The 27,949-nt window shown below is 49.5% G+C and overlaps 1 protein-coding gene across 1 annotated transcript; it reads left to right on the forward strand.

The window, feature by feature from the left end:
* The first annotated feature begins 131 nt into the window (after positions 1-131).
* On the forward strand, positions 132-24,641 carry LOC109905893 (immunoglobulin superfamily member 10-like). Its single transcript, XM_020503548.2, has 9 exons — positions 132-435; positions 663-792; positions 2,267-2,657; positions 9,003-9,773; positions 10,128-12,032; positions 12,744-15,389; positions 15,779-16,682; positions 21,566-21,932; positions 22,054-24,641. The coding sequence occupies exons 1-9, from the start codon at positions 233-235 to the stop codon at positions 23,602-23,604; spliced, it is 8,868 nt and encodes a 2,955-aa protein (XP_020359137.2). The 5' UTR covers positions 132-232; the 3' UTR covers positions 23,605-24,641.
* The last annotated feature ends 3,308 nt before the right edge of the window (positions 24,642-27,949 follow it).

Below are 27,949 nucleotides of genomic sequence, written 5' to 3' on the forward strand. Positions count from 1 at the left end.
TCTCTTTCTCTCTCTCTCTCTCGCTCTCTCTGTCTCTCTCGCTCTCTCAGTCTCTCTCGCTCTCTCAGTCTCTCTTGCTCTCTCAGTCTCTCTCGCTCTCTCAGTCTCTCTCGCTCTCTGTCTCTCTCGCTCTCTCTGTCTCTGTCTTTGTCTCTCTATCTCTCTCTCTATCTCTCTTTCTCTCTCTGCTCTCTCTCTCTCTCCTGAGTGTGAAGCTCTCTCCCTCTCCAGAATGAGTGTGTGTGCCGACGTCCCCTCATACCTGCGGCGGTGGCTGCTGACTGCTGTGTTTATCTTGGCCACTCTGCTACCAGGAACCAGTGGCTGCCCCAAATCGTGCGCGTGCTACGTTCCCACCGAAGTGCACTGTACCTTCAGATATCTGACCGCAATACCAGGCCAGATCCAGACGTCTGTGGAAAGAATTAACCTAGGGTTAGAGTCAGACTCTCTCTCTCTCGCTCTCTCTCTCTCTCTTTCTGCTCTCTCTCTACTCTCTCTCTCTGCTCTCTCTCCCTCCTTCTTGCTCCCTCCCGCTCTCTTTCCCTCTCCCAGTCTGTTTTCTTACCCCTTATTAATGCACATACAGTAGATTTGAGTTATATTTTGAGCAATAGTAAATTATTCACAGCTATATTGTTTCCCTACTCTGTTCTCTGTAGGTATAACAGTATAACCGTATTGAGGGAGAATGATCTGTCTGGGTTGAAACACCTGGAGCTGCTGATGCTCCACAGCAACACCATCCACAGCATCGCTGACAGGGCCTTTCAAGACCTCAAGTCCTTACAGGTAAACATAAAGCACTGTCATAAAACACCTGTCGATATATACAGGTAACTGACAAAATATTGGAAAGGCCGTCATCGTCACCTTCTGGGCCTCCTGGAAGAAAGGGGGAGAGAGAGGTGGAGGAAAAAGAAAGAGATTGAGGAGAGAGAGAGAGATGGAGGAGAGAACGAGAGAGAGATGGAGAAGCAAGAGATTGGGGAGTGAGAGATGGAGAAAGAGAGACAGACAGAGAGAGAGAGAAAGATTGCATTAACATTTTTGTTGATCAGACACCTAAACTCAGCAAAAAAATAAATCACGTTGATTAATGTCCCTGTAAAGATCAAATAAAGGCCGTCATTGTAAATAATAATTTGTCCTTAACTGGCTTGCCTATATAAATAAAGTTAATATAAAAAAGAAATATATATATATATGGTTACCATGGTTATATATAAATATATATAAATCAGCTGAGCAGGTCATTATTTTCGCCCTTAGTTTGGCTACCATGGTTATGCCCCCATAGGATGACAATTCCCCCATCCACAGGGTACAAGTGGTCACTGGATGGTTTGATGTAAACCACATGACATGGCTGTCTCCATCACCAGATCTCAACCCAACTGAACACTTATGGGAGATTCTGGAGCGGTGCCTGAGACAGCGTTTTTCCACCACCATCAACCAAACACAAAATGATGAGCAGGCTTTTCCTAATCTAGTGGAGCTACAGAACCAAGCATGCTAAGACATTAACAAATACAAGTTACTTCCTTACAGTAAACATCTTTCAAACAGAAATGCAAAGTTGCAAAGTGAAATTCTTCTTGGGAAAAGATGTTACTAGTCTTTGTCCGTGGAGTTAATATTATATTCCAGAACCATTTGTAAGGTTAGGGTTAGGGGGGATTTGGACTGCATCACTTTACAACTGTTACGCCTGCTCCCCCACTCCCGACACGCTACCCCCCCCCCCCCCCCCCCCCCGGTGCCAGAGGGCGACACGCCCCCCCCCCCCCCCCGGTGCCCGAGGGCGACTCGCCCCCCAGCACTCCTGCCATCATCATTACGCACACCTTTCTCCTGCCACGGGCATCAGCGATTTATTGGACTCACCTGGACTCACCTCTGTCATTACCTTCCCTATATCTGTCTGGTTCCCTCTCTCTGTTCCCTGCTTCTACATTAATGTCCATATATCCTTATATACCCGTGTGCTGACGCTGTTACTGTCTTGTTCCCTGTCTGTTCCGGATTAAATGTTTGACTCTCCGTACCTGCTTCTCATCTCCGGCGTCGGTCCTTACAACAACTGCTTTGATTTACTCTTATTGAAAGAGTAAACAGCTGACTTCTGGAAGTGCTCCCAGACGGAATAATCTCTGGCCAGATGCTTTTATGACACTGTTTTTCTATTGAAGGATTTCAGACAAGTGGCTCGTTCTCCAGCGCTCTAGAGGCCTTTTTGCAACTACAACTTGTGTTTTTTTAGGTCCTGAAGATGAGCTACAACAGAGTGAAGGAGATCAACAAGGACATCTTCCAAGGCCTGGAGGGACTGGTACGACTCCACATGGACCACAACCGCATCGAATTCATCAACCCGGAGGCGTTCTACGGTCTCACCACGTTACAGCTGGTCCACCTGGAGGGCAACCTGCTCCAGCAGCTCCACCCGGATACCTTCATCACGCTGAGGCACAGCCAAGTGTTCAAGGTGTCCTCCGTCAGGAACATCCACCTGTCTGATAACCTCCTCGCCAGCTTACCCAAAGACGTCTTCACTGGCTGCTCTCAGCTGGAGAATGTCTATCTCCACGGCAACCCCTGGTCCTGCGACTGTCGCATGGCTTGGTTCCCAGAGTGGGCGGAGAGAAATGCAGGTAAAGATATAGTACATTTCTGTCTGCAACATTCTGAATGTTTCACTAAACTGAGTAGGCCCCCCAGTTCTGTTGCCAGTTACTACTACATAAAAATGTATCATAAATTGGAATAAACCAGGGAAGACCAGGGTACATCTGGTGGAATCTCTACACGCATGAATTTATACCATGAAACAGAGTGAAAAACATTTATTAATTCAGTAAAGTGATGTTGCGTGGGACAACCTCCAACAGGAAAACCATGCTTGTCCAACGAAGACAGATAAATCTTTCTTGGGGACAGATTGTTGGAAACACAGCTGTTTCACTTTTTTCAATCTCAGCGTGACATATAGTACTTAAAATGGCTAAAAGGTGGGAACAAAGGCTCTACTTTTTTTTTTTCTATTATTATTTTTTTTTTTTACCTTTATTTTACTAGGCAAGTCAGTTAAGAACACATTCTTATTTTCAATGACGGCCTGGGAACAGTGGGTTAACTGCCTGTTCAGGGGCAGAACGACAGATTTGTACCTTGTCAGCTTGGGGGTTTGAACTCACAACCTTCCGGTTACTAGTCCAACGCTCTAACCACTAGGCTACGCTGCCGCCTCTACACTCTAACCACTAGGCTACCCTGCCGCCCTCTACACTCTAACCACTAGGCTACGCTGCCGCCTCTACACTCTAACCACTAGGCTACGCTGCCGCCTCCACACTCTAACCACTAGGCTACGCTGCCACCTCTACACTCTAACCACTAGGCTACGCTGCCGCCTCTACACTCTAACCACTAGGCTACGCTGCCGCCTCTACACTCTAACCACTAGGCTACGCTGCCACCTCTACACTCTAACCACTAGGCTACGCTGCCGCCTCTACACTCTAACCACTAGGCTACGCTGCCGCCTCTACACTCTAACCACTAGGCTACGCTGCCACCTCTACACTCTAACCACTAGGCTACGCTGCCACCTCTACACTCTAACCACTAGGCTACGCTGCCACCTCTACACTCTAACCACTAGGCTACGCTGCCGCCTCTACACTCTAACCACTAGGCTACGCTGCCACCTCTACACTCTAACCACTAGGCTACGCTGCCACCTCTACACTCTAACCACTAGGCTACGCTGCCACCTCTACACTCTAACCACTAGGCTACCCTGCCGCCTCTACACTCTAACCACTAGGCTACGCTGCCACCTCTACACTCTAACCACTAGGCTACGCTGCCGCCTCTACACTCTAACCACTAGGCTACCCTGCCCCCTCTACACTCTAACCACTAGGCTACCCTGCCGCCTCTACACTCTAACCACTAGGCTACCCTGCCTCCTCTACACTCTAACCACTAGGCTACGCTGCCACCTCTACACTCTAACCACTAGGCTACCCTGCCGCCTCTACACTCTAACCACTAGGCTACCCTGCCGCCTCCACCCTCTAACCACTAGGCTACCCTGCCACCTCTACACTCTAACCACTAGGCTACGCTGCCACCTCTACACTCTAACCACTAGGCTACGCTGCCACCTCTACACTCTAACCACTAGGCTACCCTGCCGCCTCTACACTCTAACCACTAGGCTACCCTGCCGCCTCCACCCTCTAACCACTAGGCTACCCTGCTACCTCTACACTCTAACCACTAGGCTACGCTGCCACCTCTACACTCTAACCACTAGGCTACGCTGCCTCCTCTACACTCTAATCACTAGGCTACGCTGCCACCTCTACACTCTAACCACTAGGCTACGCTGCCGCCCCTACACTCTAACCACTAGGCTACCCTGCCACCTCTACACTCTAACCACTAGGCTACCCTGCCACCTCTACACTCTAACCACTAGGCTACCCTGCCACCTCTACACTCTAACCACTAGGCTACGCTGCCACCTCTACACTCTAACCACTAGGCTACGCTGCCTCCTCTACACTCTAACCACTAGGCCACCCTGCCACCTCTACACTCTAACCACTAGGCTACGCTGCCGCCCCTACACTCTAACCACTAGGCTACCCTGCCACCTCTACACTCTAACCACTAGGCTACCCTGCCACCTCTACACTCTAACCACTAGGCTACCCTGCCACCTCTACACTCTAACCACTAGGCTACGCTGCCACCTCTACACTCTAACCACTAGGCTACCCTGCCACCTCTACACTCTAACCACTAGGCTACGCTGCCACCTCTACACTCTAACCACTAGGCTACGCTGCCACCTCTACACTCTAACCACTAGGCTACCCTGCCACCTCTACACTCTAACCACTAGGCTACCCTGCCACCTCCACCCTCTAACCACTAGGCTACGCTGCCACCTCTACACTCTAACCACTAGGCTACCCTGCCACCTCCACCCTCTAACCACTAGGCTACGCTGCCACCTCTACACTCTAACCACTAGGCTACCCTGCCACCTCCACCCTCTAACCACTAGGCTACGCTGCCGCCTCTACACTCTAACCACTAGGCTACCCTGCCACCTCCACCCTCTAACCACTAGGCTACGCTGCCACCTCTACACTCTAACCACTAGGCTACGCTGCCCCCTCTACACTCTAACCACTAGGCTACCCTGCCTCCTCTACACTCTAACCACTAGGCTACGCTGCCACCTCTACACTCTAACCACTAGGCTACCCTGCCACCTCTACACTCTAACCACTAGGCTACGCTGCCCCCTCTACACTCTAACCACTAGGCTACCCTGCCTCCTCTACACTCTAACCACTAGGCTACCCTGCCTCCTCTACACTCTAACCACTAGGCTACCCTGCCACCTCTACACTCTAACCACTAGGCTACGCTGCCACCTCTACACTCTAACCACTAGGCTACGCTGCCACCTCTACACTCTAACCACTAGGCTACGCTGCCTCCTCTACACTCTAACCACTAGGCTACGCTGCCCCCTCTACACTCTAACCACTAGGCTACGCTGCCACCTCTACACTCTAACCACTAGGCTACCTACACTCTAACCACTAGGCTACCCTGCCACCTCTACACTCTAACCACTAGGCTACCCTGCCACCTCCACCCTCTAACCACTAGGCTACGCTGCCACCTCTACACTCTAACCACTAGGCTACCCTGCCACCTCCACCCTCTAACCACTAGGCTACGCTGCCACCTCTACACTCTAACCACTAGGCTACCCTGCCACCTCCACCCTCTAACCACTAGGCTACGCTGCCGCCTCTACACTCTAACCACTAGGCTACCCTGCCCACCTCCACCCTCTAACCACTAGGCTACGCTGCCACCTCTACACTCTAACCACTAGGCTACGCTGCCACCTCTACACTCTAACCACTAGGCTACGCTGCCGCCTCTACACTCTAACCACTAGGCTACCCTGCCACCTCCACCCTCTAACCACTAGGCTACGCTGCCGCCTCTACACTCTAACCACTAGGCTACCCTGCCTCCTCTACACTCTAACCACTAGGCTACGCTGCCACCTCTACACTCTAACCACTAGGCTACCCTGCCGCCTCTACACTCTAACCACTAGGCTACCCTGCCGCCTCCACCCTCTAACCACTAGGCTACCCTGCCACCTCTACACTCTAACCACTAGGCTACGCTGCCACCTCTACACTCTAACCACTAGGCTACGCTGCCACCTCTACACTCTAACCACTAGGCTACCCTGCCGCCTCTACACTCTAACCACTAGGCTACCCTGCCGCCTCCACCCTCTAACCACTAGGCTACCCTGCCACCTCTACACTCTAACCACTAGGCTACGCTGCCACCTCTACACTCTAACCACTAGGCTACGCTGCCTCCTCTACACTCTAATCACTAGGCTACCCTGCCACCTCTACACTCTAACCACTAGGCTACCCTGCCACCTCTACACTCTAACCACTAGGCTACCCTGCCACCTCTACACTCTAACCACTAGGCTACGCTGCCTCCTCTACACTCTAACCACTAGGCCACCCTGCCACCTCTACACTCTAACCACTAGGCTACGCTGCCGCCCCTACACTCTAACCACTAGGCTACCCTGCCACCTCTACACTCTAACCACTAGGCTACCCTGCCACCTCTACACTCTAACCACTAGGCTACCCTGCCACCTCTACACTCTAACCACTAGGCTACGCTGCCACCTCTACACTCTAACCACTAGGCTACCCTGCCACCTCTACACTCTAACCACTAGGCTACGCTGCCACCTCTACACTCTAACCACTAGGCTACGCTGCCACCTCTACACTCTAACCACTAGGCTACCCTGCCACCTCTACACTCTAACCACTAGGCTACGCTGCCACCTCTACACTCTAACCACTAGGCTACCCTGCCACCTCTACACTCTAACCACTAGGCTACGCTGCCACCTCTACACTCTAACCACTAGGCTACGCTGCCGCCTCTACACTCTAACCACTAGGCTACCCTGCCACCTCCACCCTCTAACCACTAGGCTACGCTGCCACCTCTACACTCTAACCACTAGGCTACCCTGCCACCTCCACCCTCTAACCACTAGGCTACGCTGCCACCTCTACACTCTAACCACTAGGCTACGCTGCCCCCTCTACACTCTAACCACTAGGCTACCCTGCCTCCTCTACACTCTAACCACTAGGCTACGCTGCCACCTCTACACTCTAACCACTAGGCTACCCTGCCACCTCTACACTCTAACCACTAGGCTACGCTGCCCCCTCTACACTCTAACCACTAGGCTACCCTGCCTCCTCTACACTCTAACCACTAGGCTACCCTGCCTCCTCTACACTCTAACCACTAGGCTACCCTGCCACCTCTACACTCTAACCACTAGGCTACGCTGCCACCTCTACACTCTAACCACTAGGCTACGCTGCCACCTCTACACTCTAACCACTAGGCTACGCTGCCTCCTCTACACTCTAACCACTAGGCTACGCTGCCCCCCTCTACACTCTAACCACTAGGCTACGCTGCCACCTCTACACTCTAACCACTAGGCTACCTACACTCTAACCACTAGGCTACCCTGCCACCTCTACACTCTAACCACTAGGCTACCCTGCCACCTCCACCCTCTAACCACTAGGCTACGCTGCCACCTCTACACTCTAACCACTAGGCTACCCTGCCACCTCCACCCTCTAACCACTAGGCTACGCTGCCACCTCTACACTCTAACCACTAGGCTACCCTGCCACCTCCACCCTCTAACCACTAGGCTACGCTGCCGCCTCTACACTCTAACCACTAGGCTACCCTGCCACCTCCACCCTCTAACCACTAGGCTACGCTGCCACCTCTACACTCTAACCACTAGGCTACGCTGCCACCTCTACACTCTAACCACTAGGCTACGCTGCCGCCTCTACACTCTAACCACTAGGCTACCCTGCCACCTCCACCCTCTAACCACTAGGCTACGCTGCCGCCTCTACACTCTAACCACTAGGCTACCCTGCCTCCTCTACACTCTAACCACTAGGCTACGCTGCCACCTCTACACTCTAACCACTAGGCTATGCTGCCACCTCTACACTCTAACCACTAGGCTACGCTGCCCCCTCTACACTCTAACCACTAGGCTACCCTGCCTCCTCTACACTCTAACCACTAGGCTACGCTGCCACCTCTACACTCTAACCACTAGGCTACCCTGCCACCTCTACACTCTAACCACTAGGCTACGCTGCCCCCTCTACACTCTAACCACTAGGCTACCCTGCCTCCTCTACACTCTAACCACTAGGCTACCCTGCCTCCTCTACACTCTAACCACTAGGCTACCCTGCCACCTCTACACTCTAACCACTAGGCTACGCTGCCACCTCTACACTCTAACCACTAGGCTACGCTGCCTCCTCTACACTCTAACCACTAGGCTACGCTGCCTCCTCTACACTCTAACCACTAGGCTACGCTGCCACCTCTACACTCTAACCACTAGGCTACCCTGCCACCTCTACACTCTAACCACTAGGCTACCCTGCCACCTCTACACTCTAACCACTAGGCTACGCTGCCACCTCTACACTCTAACCACTAGGCTACCCTGCCACCTCTACACTCTAACCACTAGGCTACGCTGCCACCTCTACACTCTAACCACTAGGCTACGCTGCCTCCTCTACACTCTAACCACTAGGCTACGCTGCCTCCTCTACACTCTAACCACTAGGCTACGCTGCCACCTCGACTGTTTCATCAAATAATGACATAAGCAAATGTAAATATATCTCCTCTCTCATTGATTATGTCTTAATACCAACTGTGATTTAGAACAGTATCATAAACAACATTTTGAAGGAGTGTGAAAACATGGAAATTATTAAATCATGACATAAAAATGTAAATCTAAATTCAACGATGAACTTGTTTTTCAGCTGTGCTGAAATGCAAGCGAGACAGAAAGTTTGCCAGAGGTCAGGCCTGCCCCATCTGTGAGACCCCCGCTCCCTCTAGAGGCAAGAGCCTAACCCAGCTTCCCCGTGATGCCTTCACCTGTACCAAGCCCTGGATCCACCCCCATCTGAAGCAGAGGAACATCAGCCTGGATGAGGGGGATTACACCCCTGTCTCCCCCCAGGACTTCATAGCTCCCATTGGATCTCTGCAGATGAATCTGACAGCTCAGTTCCACAATGACGCTAGCCTTACCTGCACAGTCCAGAGACCATCAGCCATGGAGAACCTGACTCTAACCCAGGTTGAGGAGGGGGAGAAGAACGTGACCATGCTCTCCACCACCATCTCTACATGGCTGGTTTGTAATATTGACTATGAGCACATCCAACAGCTCTGGCGCATCCTGGCTACGTACAGTGACGTTCCCATGAGGCTAGAGAGAGGGTTGATGCTCTCCAGGACCCCAGACATGATCTACAAGTACAGCCAGATCAGACCAAAGGAGGGACATGATGAAATCCACACACACATTGAGGCTGAGATTAAGGCTTCACCCGCGTGGTTGATGCAAGGAGAGGTCAACTTTCAGCTGGACCGCACTACAACCACATTCTCCACCTTGCACATTAAGTACAGGTCAGTGGTCAACCTGCGTGTGGAGAACAAGGTGTCACAGAGGATGGACCGTTACAGCTGGACCATCATCAAACGAGACAACCAGACCCAGACTGAGCACTCTGTCCTCATAGGTGGGGTCCTACAGTACACAATGTGTCGTGGATGGGTAGAAATGTGCCCATATAATGTATATATTTATTATTTATTTACCTTTATTTAACCAGGCAAGTCAGTTAAGAACAAATACTTATTTTCAATGACAGCCTAGGAACAGTGGATTAACTGCCTGTTCAGGGGCAGAACGACAGATTTGTACCTTGTCAGCTCGGGGGTTTGAACTAGTCCAATGCGCTAAACACTAGGCTACCCTGCCGCCCCATATACTGTAACATACATTCAAGAGCAACAATATAGCAATGTGCATTTGATTAAAAAAATTAATAAATAAAAAAGATAATGATGTGATTCTTGTTGTGATTTTAAAGGTGGGGTGGTGGAGCTCAACTGCAAGACCTTTGGGGAACCAAAACCCTCTGTAGAGTGGATCTTATCGGACGGCAGTAAGGTGCGGGCACCCTACTCCAGCGAAGACCGCAGGATAGTGATCACCGCTGATGGCAGGCTGACCCTGAGAGGAACAGACACCTCAGACACTGGCCTTTACCGCTGCATCGCCACTAACTACCTGGACGCAGACGTGCTCAGCTTCCGGGTCACCGTGCTGTCTCCTGATGTGGAGGAGGAGGAGGTCAACGGGGTCAAGCTCTCACGGCCACTGGGCCAGAGCCTGGTTCTAGACTGTGGGTCTGCAGGCAACCCTGAGGCCTCGGTCCAGTGGATTCTACCTGACCACACAGTACTGGATAAATCCTATGGGAACAGGAAGCTCTATAGGAATGGGACTCTAGGAATAAAAGATCTGACCTCCAGAGACCAGGGATTTTACAGGTGTCTCAATGCTAACTACCTGGGGGTGGACCTGTTGACGTCCCAAGTGACAGTCACTGGGGAGGGGTCCAGGAAGGTGACAGTGGTGGATAGAGAGGGGTCAGGGGCGGAGGCTTTGGTTGAGGTTGACGGGGCCATAGAGGAGAGGGAGGATTCCCACAGTGAGGTCCCTTCCTCCAGCCCCTCTGACAGAACTATCCAGGAGTCCCGGACCATCACATCAGACAGGCCCTACCCCAGACTCAGGTCTTCCTCTCAGGGCAGAGGATCAGCGGACTCTTGGGGGAGAAGGAGGAGCCCAGGAAGCAGCAGGCGCATATGGAGCAACAGGAGGGTATTTGATCAAGCCTCCAGGAGAGTAGACCTCCAGAGATTTGCAGAGTTCATGAAGAAGGCCCAAGGTGGTTCAACAACAAAGACAAAGAGTGCGAAAGAAAAAGGAGATTCAGAGCCTGACATGTCTGGGGACCGGGATGCTGGATCTGGGGAGGGTCTGTCTCATGAAGACGGACTCATTGTTTTACCAAGCAGCGTCATGCCAACCACAGATTCTCCAGATGAAAGTATGATGGGTGTAACTGCAAGCATAGAGATTTTTAAAAATCCGAATAATGTCATGGCAACCACCGACAACAGTGAAACCAGTGTCATGAGAACCATGGAGATCCCAGATGACAGTCGGACTAGTTTCACTGTAACAACAGAAAATACTGACAGAGTGACAACAGTGACGACAGATTCATACACCCGGTCAGACGCCACACCCATCGAGTCGACATTCACCCACAGCAGCCACAGCACAGGAAGTATCAATGAAACTCAGGGTGAGGCCGTCTTTCAATACAGCCCCAGAATTAGTGGGTCTGGTGGTGAGTCGTACTCTTCGGAGAGGAACACGACAGTACCTCTGAGACAACCCGCCACGCTCCTCCTAGCCGTGACCAACACCACAGACGAGACACAGATCCTGTTCTCCAGAGAAACACCTGCAGAACCAGATACCTCCACCGGGGCGGCGCTATCGCTCCTCACCGACCCCAATGTCACCCCCATGATGGACAGTCCCAGATCACCCAACAGAGAGCCTGAGATCCACACAGCCACTGACCCAGACAGCCAGACCACCTTCACCGCAGTCACCACCACAGAGAGAGAGCAGGATGAGATCACCTTCCACACCACCCAGAGGATCAAGTCCCCCCGTCTGCCTGCAGGCTCCACCATCATCTCCCGCCAGCAGATCCATATCATCCCTCCTATGAAGGGCAGAGGAGGAGGAGGAAGAGGAGGGGGCCGGAGGAGGAACTTCCCTGGCAGGAGGAGGTTCATCAAGCCCAACCGGATCACAGACATCCAGTCCATCCTGAACAAACTCAAACAGCCTAACATTGTGAAGAAGCAAGGCAGCAGCACAGTACCCAACACTATGGAGCTGACCACGGGTAAGTTATGTCATGTTGTTGAAATATGTACTGTAGTTTCTTGTCTTTGATGTTGACATTATCTTTGTTGAGAGACTTGAGCCATGAGGAAGAGCCAAAAGATGATGATGGTGATGAGGATAGCCATGATGATGATGATGATGGCGATGATAGCCATGATGATGATGATGATAGCTATGACGATGATGGTGATGATGATGGTGATTATAGCCATGACGATGATTGTGATGGTGATGGTGGTGATAGCCATGATGATGATGGTGATTATGATGATGATGGTGATGATAGCCATGATGATGATGATAGTGATGATAGCCATGATGATGATGATGGTGATGATAGCCATGATGATGCTGATGATGATAGCCATGATGATGATGGTGATGATGATGGTGATTATAGCCATGACGATGATGGTGATGGTGATGGTGGTGATAGCCATGATGATGATGGTGATGATGATGATGATGGTGATGATAGCCATGATGATGATGATAGTGATGATAGCCATGATGATGATGATGGTGATGATAGCCATGATGATGATGGTGATGATAGCCATGATAATGATAGTGATGATAGCCATGATGATGATGAAGATGATAGCCATGATGATGATGATGATAATGATAGTGATGATAGCCATGATGATGATGGCGATGCTGATGATAGCCATGATGATGATGATTGTTATTGTTGTTGCTTTTTCAGACTGTGACTGTGATGAAGATGAGAAGAAGATAGGTGGTCAGCGGGTCGTCACACCAATAACATCCCCTAAAACTCCCAACGTCCCTAGCTCCTCTCTAGGAAGAACAGAGAGACCGACCACCACATACTCAACAGAATCCCCCACCCTAACCACCCAGCCCACCCCCACTCACTCTCAGTCCCCCACCACCACCCAGCCCACCTCCACTCACTTTCAGTCCCCCACCACCACCCAGCCCACCTCCACTCACTTTCAGTCCCCCACCACCACCCAGCCCACCTCCACTAACTCTCAGTCCCCCTCCACCACCCAGCCCACCTCCACTAACTCTCAGTCCCCCTCCACCACCAAGCCCACCTCCACTCACTCTCAGTCCCCCACCACCACCCAGCCCACCTCCACTCACTTTCAGTCCCCTACCACCACCCAGCCCACCTCCACTCACTCTCAGTCCCCCTCCACCACCCAGCCCACCTCCACTAACTCTCAGTCCCCCTCCACCACCCAGCCCACTCTCTCTCACTCTCAGTCCAGAGGTGAGGTATCCAGCAGCTACATGACCTCCACTAATGCCCGAGAGTCTGACCCAACACACAACCCTATGACGAGCACAACAGATGAACCAACAACCTCCACCATCACAACCACAATTGCCTCCAAGATCGTCCGTGGTAAGATCATCTGGGGCAAGCTGTTTGGGAACAGGGACAGGCAGAGGGAAATAGTCAACAGACTACGTAAACCAGCCAGGCCCTCAACCACCCCAGAGGGCTCAACAATAGTCCAACCAACCACCACCACAACTACAACCACAAACGCACTTCCCACCCAGTGGTCTCTGGCTGAACCTGTGACCGAGTCACCGTCTAGAGCAGGTAAACACAGAGAGACCCCAGAAATCTCATCAGACGATGACTATGGAGATTCATTGCCTGACTCTGAGGCCTCGACCACACAGCCTGGCACTATCCGTGGAACTACAACCCCAGCCTGGCACTACAGGTACTCCCCCACCACAGAGTCTTCCCCAGACACCCAGACCATCGCCTCCCCACCTGCCCCAAGAGAAGACACAGATGAGGCCTCGTCCTCTGTGTCTGAATCTGGAGGGTCAGCGGGGTACCTATCCCGTAGATTTGGGGGAAACCGGAGGCCAAATGGCGGGTCAGGGGGGTACCTATCCCGTAGATTTGGGGGAAACCGGAGGCCAAATGGAGGGTTAGGGGGCAGGAGGCCTTTCAGGGGCAGGAGGCCTTTAAAAAAAAACATAACAACTACGGAAGCCCCCAGCACCACCATAGAATCAACAGAGCCTTCAACCACCATGGAGACCACCATGGAGACCACCACATATCCCACAGAAACCACCATGGAAACCACCATGGAGACCACCATGGAGACCACCACATATCCCATAGAAACCACCATGGAGACCACCACATATCCCACAGAAACCACCATGGAGACCACCATGGAGACCACCACATATCCCACAGAAACCACCATGGAGACCACCATGGAGACCACCACATATCCCTTAGAAACCACCATGGAGACCACCACATCTCCCACAGAAACCACCATGGAGACCACCATGGAGACCACCACATATCCCACAGAAACCACCATGGAGACTACCATGGAGACCACCACATATCCCTTAGAAACCACCATGGAGACCACCATGGAGACCACCACATCTCCCACAGAAACTACCATGGAGACCGCCATGGAGACCACCACATATCCCACAGAAACCACCATGGAGACCACCATGGAGACCACCACATCTCCCACAGAAACCATAATGGAAACCACCACATATCCCATAGAAACCAGTATGGAAACCACCATGGAGACCACCACATATCCCACAGAAACTACCATGGAAACCACCGTGGAGACCACCACATATCCCACACATACCATCTCCGTCTCCAACCCCCTGTACAAGCCGTCCAGAGAATCAGATAGGTCTGCAGTGACTGTGTCCACTGACATGACCTCCGGGGGAGAAACCACCACAGACTCCGACTCATACGATAATGAGAACTGGACAGATGAGATGAAGTCCTCCACTAACCGTCCACGAGCCTCCACTTCCACCACCAGGCCCAGAATGACCTCTCCCACAACTTATCCAACCACCACCTCAAGGCCTTACACTACATCATCAACGCGCGTCCAGACTAACATAGACCCCATCAGTGTGAACACTAACATCAGGCTCCCGTCAGGGAGAGACAGCCGTTACCAAATCACACAGAGACCCATGATCAGGAGAACCAGGCCCAAGGTGTCCAGTAACAGGGCCAACAGTGGCCCAGACAAGACCCTGACCTTTGACACACTGACTATTCTGGAAGCAGAGCAGGGGCACGCCAAAGCCCCCTATAGCAGCAAGGACATAGACGATGCCATCTCCATCTCCAACGCCTATACCCACATCACCGGCTACGATACGACAACGGCTAACATTGTGGGCTTTGAGCGGTCCACCAAGGACATGCTCACCAAGCCCAGGATCGTGGGAGGCAACGCTGCCAGCTTCACTGTCCTGTCCAACTCAGACGCCTTCCTGCCCTGTGAGGCCGCGGGCAGCCCTGAACCCACCATCAGCTGGAAACGATTCTCTTCAAGCACTGGTATGGAAAATAACAGGATTTAGATATTAAGAATGTTATAAAGCTACTTTGGAATGAAGCTATCATGTATGTGCATTTATATATTCTCTCTCGCTCCCGCCATCTCTTTCCATCTCTTTCTCTCTCTCTCTCCATATCTCTCTCCATATCTCTCTCCATCTCTATTTCGCCCATATCTCTCTCTCTTTCCATCTTTCTCTTTTTCCATCTCACTCTCTCTCTCTCTCTCTCTCTCTCTCTCTATTCCTCTCGCTCATCTTTCTCTCCATATCTCTCTCTCCACATCTCTTTTTTCCCCATATCTCTCTCTTTCTCCATCTCTCTCTTTTTCCAACTCTCTTCCTCTCTATACCATTGTCCCTCTTCCTCCCTCTCTGGCTCCCTTTCAGGAAGCACAATGACCATCAACGGCAAGATGAGCAAGTTTGAAGTGTTCCCGAACGGCACTCTATCCATCCAGAACGCAAACATCAAAGACCGTGGTCAATACCTCTGCCTGGCTGAGAACGATCAGGGGTCGGACAAGCTCCTGGTCACCCTGTCCGTAGTGGCCTACCCCTCACGCATCCTGGAGCCCAAGGTACGGGAGATCAAATCCCACTCTGGGAAGACAGTGGAGATGAAGTGCAAGGTGGAGGGCCGCCCCACCCCTCTGGTCTCCTGGATCCTGGCCAACCGCACCCAAGTCAGGGGCCACAACTCGGGTTCCAGAGTGTCAGTGACACCAGAGGGCACTCTGCTCATCAAGCAGGTGTCTGTGTATGACCGGGGCCACTACAAGTGCATCGCCAGTAACCCAGCAGGAGCCGACACTGCAACTGTCAGACTGCAGGTGGTGGCAGCACCTCCTGGTATCCTGGAGGCCAAACGACAGCAGGTCCAGACCGGTGTGGGTCAGAGCCTGTGGTTACCCTGTACCGCTCAGGGCAGCCCCCAGCCCACCGTGCACTGGGTCCTCTATGATGGAACGGCAGTGCGGCCCCTGAAGCCCTCTGTGGACCCCAGGGTGTCTGTGTCCACTAACGGGACGCTCCACCTGACCAATACGGCCGCCACGGACAGTGGGAAGTACGAGTGCATCGTCACCAGCTCTACAGGGTCGGAGCGCAGGGTGGTGACGCTGACTGTGGAGAAGAAGAAGGAGATGGCTCCTGAGATCGTGGAGGCGTCACACCGCAGGACAGAGCTGGTGTATGGGGACCAGCTGAGGCTGAACTGCTCGGCCACCGGGGACCCCAAACCCAGGATCATCTGGAGACTACCGTCCAAGGCTGTGGTGGACCAGTGGCACAGGTAATGATTACATAGTCTGTATTGCACACGTAATCACACAGACTATCCTGAGATGTACAGGCACAATCGCACGCCAGCAGATAAACATGCAAACACACTGAAAGGTATCCAGGTTTTCTGTGCTACAACACAGCTGTTTAAAAACACCAAAAGAGATATTATTGTAACTTCTCCCCAAATGATTTACTTGTGTTTCCAGTGCAGAGAGCTTCGACTGGGGTTCTCCAGCGAGAGGTATTGTGCCTCTCCAGTATAAGGTTGAGTTCGCACTGAGCACCTAAAACCCTGAAGTTTGAAAATGTCCAGAAACGTGGATGGAAAACAGAGAAAATAAAGACAGACTGAAACACATCATGTAAAGACTGCTCTGTTACACTGTACAGTATCTCTGTTTTCATTTGAAACTTCTGGTTTAGGGTCTCCATTTTCCCCTCATTTTCAGCTTCCTGCATTGCCCCTCAGGGTGCTACCCCTCACATAGGGAATAATGGTGTTTAATGTTTCTATATGAGTCAGATTAGTCGATCCCCGTGTGTTTTACATCAGGAGAGAAGGTAAATAAGATGCTTGAGCTCCTTGAGCGTGTGTATTTAAGGTAGAACCGATCCAATAGCTCAACGGACAGGGTATTATCATGATTAATGTAATCTAGAAGAAACTGGAGCTGCATGTGAAAGTCCTTTAGATCTGAAAATCTAAGTATCAATTGGAAGGAAAAGGATGTTTGGCTCGCTTTTGTCTGAGTGTGTTTATAATTAACAGTGGACTTTGTTTTCAAAAGAATAGCGTGCCAGTGTTCATGTCCTCTAAGCCTGATGTTGTGGTGACAATAATATTTCAATTTATACAGGCAATTTTTTTATTTGTTTCAGTACCAACATTTCAACACTCACGCAAGTGGGCTTATCCAGGTTTGGACCTATCCAGGAAGAGGTTTCCTTTGTATTTACATTCAGACCACACCGCTAAAGATCATTAGCATGAGGCGGCAGGGTGGCCTAGTGGTTAGAGTGTAGAGGCGGCAGGGAAGCCTAGTGGTTAGAGTGTAGAGGCGGCAGGGTAGCCTAGTGGTTAGAGCGTTGGACTAGTAACTGGAAGGTTGCGAGTTCAAACCCCCGAGCTGACAAGGTACAAATCTGTCGTTCTGCCCCTGAACAGGCAGTTAACCCACTGTTCCCAGGCCGTCATTGAAAATAAGAATGTGTTCTTAACTGACTTGCCTAGTTAAATAAAGGTCAAATAAATAAAAAAAACATCTGATCTACAGCTGCATGTTAATTAATGAGCAGGGATCTCTCCAAGGACCAAAAAGGTACACTGTTGCCTTCCACTGAGCCCATAACATATCATCTCATGACAAGCCTTAGTATGCTGTTACACCCAATGAACATGACCCGGTTGAATGACCTTCGTCAGCCTCTTAATGTTTTCTCCATTAACAGTGGTTCTTAAAAGCTGGTGAAAACCTGAGACCAGAATAACTGAGGGGGTTATTTTCCAAAATAACAAGCGAAGACGTCGGCATTTAGACTGGATATCAACATGAACAGGTTTTATTTTATTTGAGCAAGGACCCAGTCAGAGTTCTTTAAAGAGGAACTTGAGAGAACCAGAAGAACATTGGCATGCTGGTGGAGGACTTTATATTGCTCCTAATAATGTCGTTGACATTCTGCCATGTATCCTCTCTGCATGCAACCACTGAAGATAGAGCTTGTACATATTTCGTGACAGAGACTTATGTAGAACATTGACCCAAAATATACCCCACAACACTTATTTTGTGAATGTAACAGTAAAAAAAAAAGGCATTTTATAATGGTTTGATTCACTGGTCATTGAATCGTTATTCCCCCCCCACCACCTCCTATTTCATTAGCTAAATGGTTTGATTCACTGGTCAGTTCATGTAATCGTCACCCCCCCCCCCCCCCCCTATTTTATAAGCTAAATGGTTTGATTCACTGGTCGGTTCATTGAATCGTTATTCTCCCCCCCTATTTCATTCGCTAAATGGTTTGATTCACTGGTCATTTCATTGAATCATTATTTACCCCCCCCCCCCCCCCCCGTATTTCATTCGCTAAATGGTTTGATTCACTGGTCAGTTCATTGAATTGTTATCCCCCCTATTTCATTAGCTAAATGGTTTGATTCACTGGTCATTTCATTGAATCATTATTTACCCCCCCCCCCCCCTATTTCATTCGCTAAATGGTTTGATTCACTGGTCAGTTCATTGAATCGTTATCCCCCCCCCCCCTATTTCATTAGCTAAATGGTTTGATTCACCGGTCAGTTCATTGAATTATTATCCCCCCCCCCCTATTTCATTCGCTAAATGGTTTGATTCACCGGTCATTTCATTGAATCATTATTTACCCCCCCCCCCTATTTCATTAGCTGAATGGTTTGATTCACTGTTCAGTCCATTGAATCATTATTTACCCCCCCTATTTCATTAGCTGAATGGTTTGATTCACTGTTCAGTCCATTGAATCATTATTTACCCCCCCTATTTCATTAGCTGAATGGTTTGATTCACTGTTCAGTCCATTGAATCATTATTTACCCCCCCCTATTTCATTAGCTGAATGGTTTGATTCACTGTTCAGTCCATTGAATCATTCTTTCCCACCTATTTCATTAGCTGCATTTTGTAAATAATGACACTTTCCCCCTCCCTGTGTTTCTTGTTTGATTTAAACTGTTATGGTGGCTGTCTTGGCAACCCTGACAAGTTTTCTATTAGTGCTTTATTACTGTCTGCAACTGTAGTAGGATTCGGAACAAACCATTATTGTGAGTCATTGCCAACAGCCTTGAGAAAAGACAGACCCAGGTGAAATACACATATGCTGATCTGCCGTAAGCCTGTCTGGCCCTGTAAGAATGGCATCACTCTGTCCCTCCATCCCCCTGTCTCTGTGTGTCAGTTCCATGAGCACGGGCCCTACCTAGTGGACAGTCTGCATCACTCTGTCCCTCCATCCCCCTGTCTCTGTGTGTCAGTTCCATGAGCACGGGCCCTACCTAGTGGACAGTCTGCATCACTCTGTCCCCCCATCCCCCTGTCTCTGTGTGTCAGTTCCATGAGCACGGGCCCTACCTAGTGGACAGTCTGCATCACTCTGTCCCTCCATCCCCCTGTCTCTGTGTGTCAGTTCCATGAGCACGGGCCCTACCTAGTGGACAGTCTGCATCACTCTGTCCCCCCATCCCCCTGTCTCTGTGTGTCAGTTCCATGAGCACGGGCCCTACCTAGTGGACAGTCTGCATCACTCTGTCCCCCCATCCCCCTGTCTCTGTGTGTCAGTTCCATGAGCACGGGCCCTACCTAGTGGACAGTCTGCATCACTCTGTCCCCCCATCCCCCTGTCTCTGTGTGTCAGTTCCATGAGCACGGGCCCTACCTAGTGGACAGTCTGCATAACTCTGTCCCTCCATCCCCTTGTCTCTGTGTGTCAGTTCCATGAGCACGGGCCCTACCTAGCGGACAGTCTGCATCACTCTGTCCCCCCATCCCCCTGTCTCTGTGTGTCAGTTCCATGAGCACGGGCCCTACCTAGTGGACAGTCTGCATCACTCTGTCCCCCCATCCCCCTGTCTCTGTGTGTCAGTTCCATGAGCACGGGCCCTACCTAGTGGACAGTCTGCATCACTCTGTCCCCCCATCCCCCTGTCTCTGTGTGTCAGTTCCATGAGCACGGGCCCTACCTAGTGGACAGTCTGCATCACTCTGTCCCTCCATCCCCCTGTCTCTGTGTGTCAGTTCCATGAGCACGGGCCCTACCTAGTGGACAGTCTGCATCACTCTGTCCCTCCATCCCCCTGTCTCTGTGTGTCAGTTCCATGAGCACGGGCCCTACCTAGTGGACAGTCTGCATCACTCTGTCCCCCCATCCCCCTGTCTCTGTGTGTCAGCTCCATGAGCACGGGCCCTACCTAGTGGACAGTCTGCATCACTCTGTCCCTCCATCCCCTTGTCTCTGTGTGTCAGTTCCATGAGCACGGGCCCTACCTAGCGGACAGTCTGCATCACTCTGTCCCCCCATCCCCCTGTCTCTGTGTGTCAGTTCCATGAGCACGGGCCCTACCTAGTGGACAGTCTGCATCACTCTGTCCCCCCATCCCCCTGTCTCTGTGTGTCAGTTCCATGAGCACGGGCCCTACCTAGTGGACAGTCTGCATCACTCTGTCCCCCCATCCCCCTGTCTCTGTGTGTCAGTTCCATGAGCACGGGCCCTACCTAGTGGACAGTCTGCATCACTCTGTCCCTCCATCCCCCTGTCTCTGTGTGTCAGTTCCATGAGCACGGGCCCTACCTAGTGGACAGTCTGCATCACTCTGTCCCCCCATCCCCCTGTCTCTGTGTGTCAGTTCCATGAGCACGGGCCCTACCTAGTGGACAGTCTGCATCACTCTGTCCCCCCATCCCCCTGTCTCTGTGTGTCAGTTCCATGAGCACGGGCCCTACCTAGTGGACAGTCTGCATCACTCTGTCCCTCCATCCCCCTGTCTCTGTGTCAGTTCCATGAGCACGGACCCTACCTAGTGGACAGTCTGTGGGGTGTAGCAGGCACACCATTCAACGTATGTTTGTTTTGTAAATGGAGATGGATGGAAGTACCAAGCAGGAGGGGAAGTCTTTAGACGTTGTTCACGTGATGACAAGACTGCTTGTCATCACGTGTTCCAATTAAAACAGAAAATATTCCCCAGTAGTCTAAACCCTACATGGCCTATTGTACATCTGCATAATGTTTTAACATAGAACATGTTATTGTAAAATCAAACATAAGAAATGTAATCTTTTTTAAACATTCTTTCTTTCCATTGCTTTATCGGTTCTGTGTCGCTATCTTCTTTTATCTCTTTATGAGGATGGGAAACCGAATCCAGGTCCTGGACAACGGCACCTTGGTCATGGACTCTGTGAGTGACAAGGATGCCGGGGACTACCTATGTGTGGCGCGCAGCAAGGTGGGAGACGACCTCCAGCTCATGAAGGTCACCGTGTCCATGAAGCCAGCCAAGATCGAGCCCAAGATGTACGGCAAGAAGCAGGTCCCCTATGGCAACGACCTGAAGGTGGACTGTAAGGCATCTGGAACCCCGGAGCCAGAGATCTCCTGGGGCCTGCCGGACGGCACCATGGTCAACAGCGCCCTGCAGTCAGACAGCAGCAGTGGAGGGGGACGCGTACGGCGATACATCCTGTTTGAAAATGGCACACTCTATCTTAATCAGGTGTGTAATCTTACATTGGCCTGCTACTCTATAGAAATAATGGGCAGTATTCATTGGTCAACTCAATGTGACTAGATGTAGTCCTTTGACTCTGAACTGCTGGTGTTGTGTCTGTCTATAGGTGGGCATGGCGGAAGAGGGAGACTACACATGCTACGCCGAGAACCAGCTTGGCAAGGACGAGATGCACGTCCACATCACCGTGGTGACGGCAGCGCCACGGATACGTACGCCCAGCCGGACCTACGCCCAGGTGAAGCCTGGAGGAAAAATCCGCTTTGACTGCGAAGCCATGGGCGAGCCCAAGCCCAAAATCCTGTGGATGCTCCCTACTAACGACATGATCGCAGCCTCCAACGAACGCTATCTGATGCACATCAACGGCTCCCTAGACATCCAGGATGTTAAGCTGGTGGATGCTGGGGAGTACGTGTGCATGGCTCGCAACACCGCCGGGGATGACAGCAAAGTTTACAAGATAGATATCGATGGCAACCCTCCGGTGATCAACGGCAACTCCCAGAACAGGATCGTAGTGAAAGACACGGCCACCAAATACTCCAGGAAGTTCATAGACTGCAAGGCTACTGGAGACCCACTTCCCAAGATCACCTGGATCATGCCGGATAACATCTTCCTGAACGCTCCGTACTTCGGCAGCAGGATCAACGTCCATCACAATGGAACTCTCGAGTTCCGGAACGTCCGTCCGACGGACATGGCGGAGTTCGTCTGCATGGCGAGGAATGACGGCGGAGAGGCAGTGATGGTGGTACAGCTGGAGGTCACTGACATGCTCCGAAGGCCTATCTTCAAGAACCCCTTCAACGAGAGAGTAATGACCCGTATGGGGAAGACCACAGTCATGAACTGTTCTGCAGATGGTCACCCAACACCAGAGATCATCTGGCTGCTACCCAACGGAACCCGCTTCACCGGGGGCTCCAACCGGGGCTCACGCCAACACCTAGGCAACGACGGAACCTTCGTCATCTACAACCCCAGCAAGGAGGACGCTGGGAAGTACCGCTGTGCCGCTAAGAACTCGGTGGGCTACATTGAGAAGCTGATAGTTCTGGAGGTGGGCCAGAAGCCATTAATCCTCACCAGGCCCAGAGGGATCATACGCAGTGTGTCTGGGGACCCTCTGTTCCTTCACTGCCTGGCTGATGGCAGCCCCAGACCCCGGATATACTGGACCATCCCTGGAGGCCACACCCTGGCCAGACCGCAGGTCCATGGGCGCCACCAGCTGATGGAGAATGGGACCCTGGTTGTCAAGGACACCACCCTCCACGATCGGGGAAACTATGTGTGTCGGGCGTCGAACGACGCTGGCGAGGCGGTTCTCACAGTGCCAGTCATCATCATCGCCTACCCTCCCCGCATCTCCACGGGACCCCCTCCCACCGTGACAGCGATGGCGGTGGCGCCCATACAGCTCAACTGTGCTGCCATCGGGATCCCAAAGCCAGAGATTACCTGGGAGCTGCCTGACCGCTCTGTGCTCTCCACGGCGGGGAAAGGGCGGCCCACGGGCAGCGAGCTGCTCCACCCTCAGGGCACGCTTATCATCCAGAGACCCACCACAGCAGATTCTGGCACCTACAAGTGCCTGGCCAAAAACCACCTGGGCACGGACTCACGGGTCACGTATGTACGTGTGCTGTGAGCACCAGCACTGACTAAAGGGGAATATAGAACCCCTGGACTATAAACTCTTAACAGACACGGTAACTTCACAGTGTTTCTTATGATGTACAATGTCAGGAAAGACTAATTTCCACATGTGGACTTGTGAGGAGCGGGGTTTGTGGAATAAATTTGATCACGGTACAGCTCACATCAATCAACCAAGTAGCAGAACAGGATTATTAAGAGAAGGAGGAGGGAATGGAGGAGGGGATGGAGGAGGGAGCGAGGAAAAATAGAAGCTGTACAGAGGAGGGTCTGTTCTTTGCCAGGAAAGTCGTGACTAGCGAGGTGTTATTCTTATTATAACAGAGTCAGAGGTCTGGAAACGCACAGTTGGTTCTCATTTGAGGTGTTTTTAACAAGGGGCTAGAAGGTGGGTCTTACAGTGAGGCTACTTGTTGAGTGTTTTGACCAGACACTTTACTATTACAGCCTGTGCGGAGAGAGGAAGAAAGAAACTCACTATATTCCCTCTGGACACTTCCTCAATGTTTATTTTTTGGAGTGTTGGTAATGACTCATTTGCTGCAATGACAGAAACATTCTATTATCAGAATATTTCTAACTATTTTGCTTTTCAAGACACTTTTCATATTTCTTGTGAATAAATCTTTATTAACAGGCAGGATATTTTAATGAATTCTGCCAAATATACATTTTTAATATACATTTTACACTGGATTATCATACAGTTTTTAAAAACAAATTTCTCACATTTCTAACTGTTTATATTTTTGAATTAGCATTGTTAGTTTGTCATGTTGTTGTCTATCTTCCCCCTCTCATGGTTTGACAGTGCTTGTATCAATACAAATGCAGGAGTTTGATTGGTGTTAACAGCGACTTTTATGGAGGTGAAAGTATCACCTACACAGTATTCAGTAGCATCGTGTGAACTGTCACTAAAAGTAAATGCATTATTGGTTTTATGTAATATTATTCCTTTTGTAACTATTATCTACTTTGTGAATCAATGGTACACAGGAGATGAAATTAAACCAAAGATGGAATGTGTTTCTTGTACTGTATGTTCTCCAGTTTTGACAATGTGAAGCTAATTGAGCTGATTTAGGCAAGGTGGCTAAATGGATTTGTTTTGAGCAACCTGGTCTCAGAGCATTTCGTAATATTATGTATGTAAATCTGAAATACTCTATTTTGTATGATATGTTAAGTTTCGTATGTTATGTATTCATTTGTGGATCTCCATCACCCATTTTGTATGATATGTCACCAATTACAATTCGTATTATATGTTACGAATTAGCAAAAAGATACAGTGTATTAAGAATTTGCGAACGTACTACGTATTATGGATTTGCCAAACATATTATATGTTACGAACTAAAGCTAGGTGACTAAAGTTAGCTTGCTGGCTAATGTTAGCTAGGCATTAGGGTTTGACTTAAGGTTCGGGGAAAGATTTGATAAAAGGGTTAAGGGTAGGGTCAGGGGAAGGGTTAGCCAACATGCTAAGTAGCTAAAAAATAGTAAGTAGTTGAAAAGTTCTGTTTTTTGTTGTTGTTATTTACGAATAGCCACTCCAACACTGACATAATTTACAAGCAAAGCATTTGTGTTTAGTGAGTCTGCCAGATCAGAGGCAGTAGGGATGACCAGGGATGTTCTCTTGATACGCTCATGAACTGCCCAATTGAACTGCCCAAAAAGTTGTCAAAAATATAAATAGTAAAGTAAAGCACAGATACCCCAAAAAACTACTTAAGTAGTACTTTAAAGTATTTTTACTTAAGTACTGTACACCACTGGTCTGAGGGCACAGCTGGATTTCTTATAAGCATCCGAATTAGTGTCCCACTCTTTGAAAGCGGCAACTTTAGCTTTTAGCTCGGTGCGGATATTGCCTGTAATCCATGACTTCAGGTTGGGATATGTACGTATGGTCACTGTGGGGACGATGTCGTCATTGTACTTATTGACGAAGCCGGTGACTGAGGTGGTGTACTCCTCAATGCCATTGGATGAACCCCGGAACATATTCCAGTCTGTGCTAGCAAAACAGTCCTGTAGCAAAGCATCCACATCGTCTGACTACGTCCATATTGAGCAATTCTCTGGTACTTCCTGCTTAGTTTTAGCTTGGAATCAGGAGGATAGAATTATGGTCAGTATTGCCAAATGGAGGGCGAGGGAGAGCTTTGTATGCGTCTCTGTGGGTGGAGTAAAGGTGGTCTAGAGTGTTTTTCCTCTGGTTGCGCATGTGACGTGGTACAAATGAGGTAAAACTGATTTAAGTTTGCCTGCATTAAAGTCCCCGGCCAATAGGAGCGCTGCTTCTGGATGAGCATTTTCTTGTTTGCTTGTGGCCTTATACAGCTTGTTGAGTGCGGTATTAGTGCCAGCATCAGTTTTGTGAACTCTCTTGCTAGATAGTGTGGTCTACAGTTTATCATGAAGACCTCTACCTCAGGCAAGCAATAACTCAAGATTTATTTAGTATTAGACATCTCGCACCAGATAGACACACACCCCCGCCCTGCGTCTTACCAGACATAGCTGCTCTGTCCTGCCGATGCACGAGAAACCAAGCCAGCTCTATATTATCCATGTCGTCATTCAGCCACGACTCGGTATAACAATATATTACCATTTTTAATGTCCCGTTGGTAGGATAGTCTCGTCCGTAGATCATCCATTTTGTTTTCCGGTGGTTGGCCAAAAGAACCGATGTTAGTGGTGATTGACTCACTTGCCTACAAATCCAATCAAGGCACCCCAATCTTCTCCCTCTGTATCTCTGCCTTTTCTTCACACTAATGACAGGGATATGGGCCTGTCAAAGCAGTATATCCTTCGCCTCTTAAGAATCTAGGGGGCACTATTTTCATTTTTGGAAAAACAACATTCCCAAAGTAAACGGGCTATTTTGTCAGGACAAGATGCTAGAATATGCATATAATTGACAGCTTATGATAGAAAACACTCTAATGTTTCCAAAACTGTAAAAAAAAACTGTAAAAATATTGTCTGTGAGTATAACAGAACTGATATTGCAGGCGAAAGCCTGAGAAAAATCCAATCAGGAAGGGACTCTTATTTAGAAAGCTCTGCATTCCTATGCGTCCCTGTTGAGCAGTGAATGAGATATCAACCAGATTCATTTTCCTATGGCTTCCCTAATGTGTCTAGTGTCACGATACATAGTTTCCGGCTTTTATTTTGAAAAACGAGCCTGAACGTCAACATTGCGTCAGTGGTCAGCTGGAGTCTCTCAGAGTGTTGTGCGTAAGAGACAAATGCGGCCATTGTTTCTCTCTTTCCTACTAAGAAGCCAACTGTCCCGGTTGATATATTATCGAATAGATATTTGAAAAACACCTTGAGGATTGATTATAAACAACGTTTGCCATGTTTCTGTCGATATTATGGAGCTAATTTGGAATATTTTTTGGCGTTGTCGTGACCGCAATTTCCAGTCTAATTCTCAGCCAAACGTGAATAAGTTAGTTATTTCGGCTACAAAAATAATATTTCTGGAAAAAAGGAACATTTGCTATCTAACTGGGAGTCTTGTGAGTGAAAACATCCGAAGCTCATCAAAGGTAAACAATTTAATTTGATTGCTTTTCTGATTTTCTTGACCAGGTTGCCTGCTGCTAGCTAGGCATAATGCTATGCTAGGCTATCGTTAAACTTACACAAATGCTTGTCTTGCTTTGGCTGTAAAGCATATTTTCTAAATCTGAGATGACAGGGTGATTAACAAAAGGCTAAGCTGTGTTTCAATATATTTCACTTGTGATTTCATGAATATGAATATTTTCTAGTAATATTTATGTCCGTTGCGTTATGCTAATTACTGTCAGTTGATGACAACGCTCCCGGATCCGGGATGGGTAGTTACAAGAATTAAGGACCCCTTTTTTCTCCAATTTTTGCCTAAATGACATACCCAAATCTAACTGCTTGTAGCTCAGGACCTGAAGCAAGGATATGCCAATTCTTGATACCATTTGAAAGAAAACATTTTGAAGATTGTGGAAATGTGAAATGAATGTAGGAGAATATAACACATTAGATCTGGTAAAAGATAATACGAAGAAACAAACAGTCATTTTTTTGTATATTCTTTGTACCATCTTTGAAATGGAAGAGAAAGGCCATAATGTATTATTCTAGATCAAGCACAATTTAGATTGTGATCACTAGATGGCAGGAGTGTATGTGCTAAGTTGTAGACTGATCCAATGAACCAATGTATTTATGTTACATATTTTGTATCAAGACTGCCCAAATGTGCCTAATTGTTTTTTTAATAACTTTTAAAGTTCATAACTGTGCACTCTCCTCAAACAATTATA

Source organism: Oncorhynchus kisutch, linkage group LG15, assembly GCF_002021735.2.
Source record: "Oncorhynchus kisutch isolate 150728-3 linkage group LG15, Okis_V2, whole genome shotgun sequence".
Taxonomy (NCBI): Eukaryota; Metazoa; Chordata; class Actinopteri; order Salmoniformes; family Salmonidae; genus Oncorhynchus; species Oncorhynchus kisutch.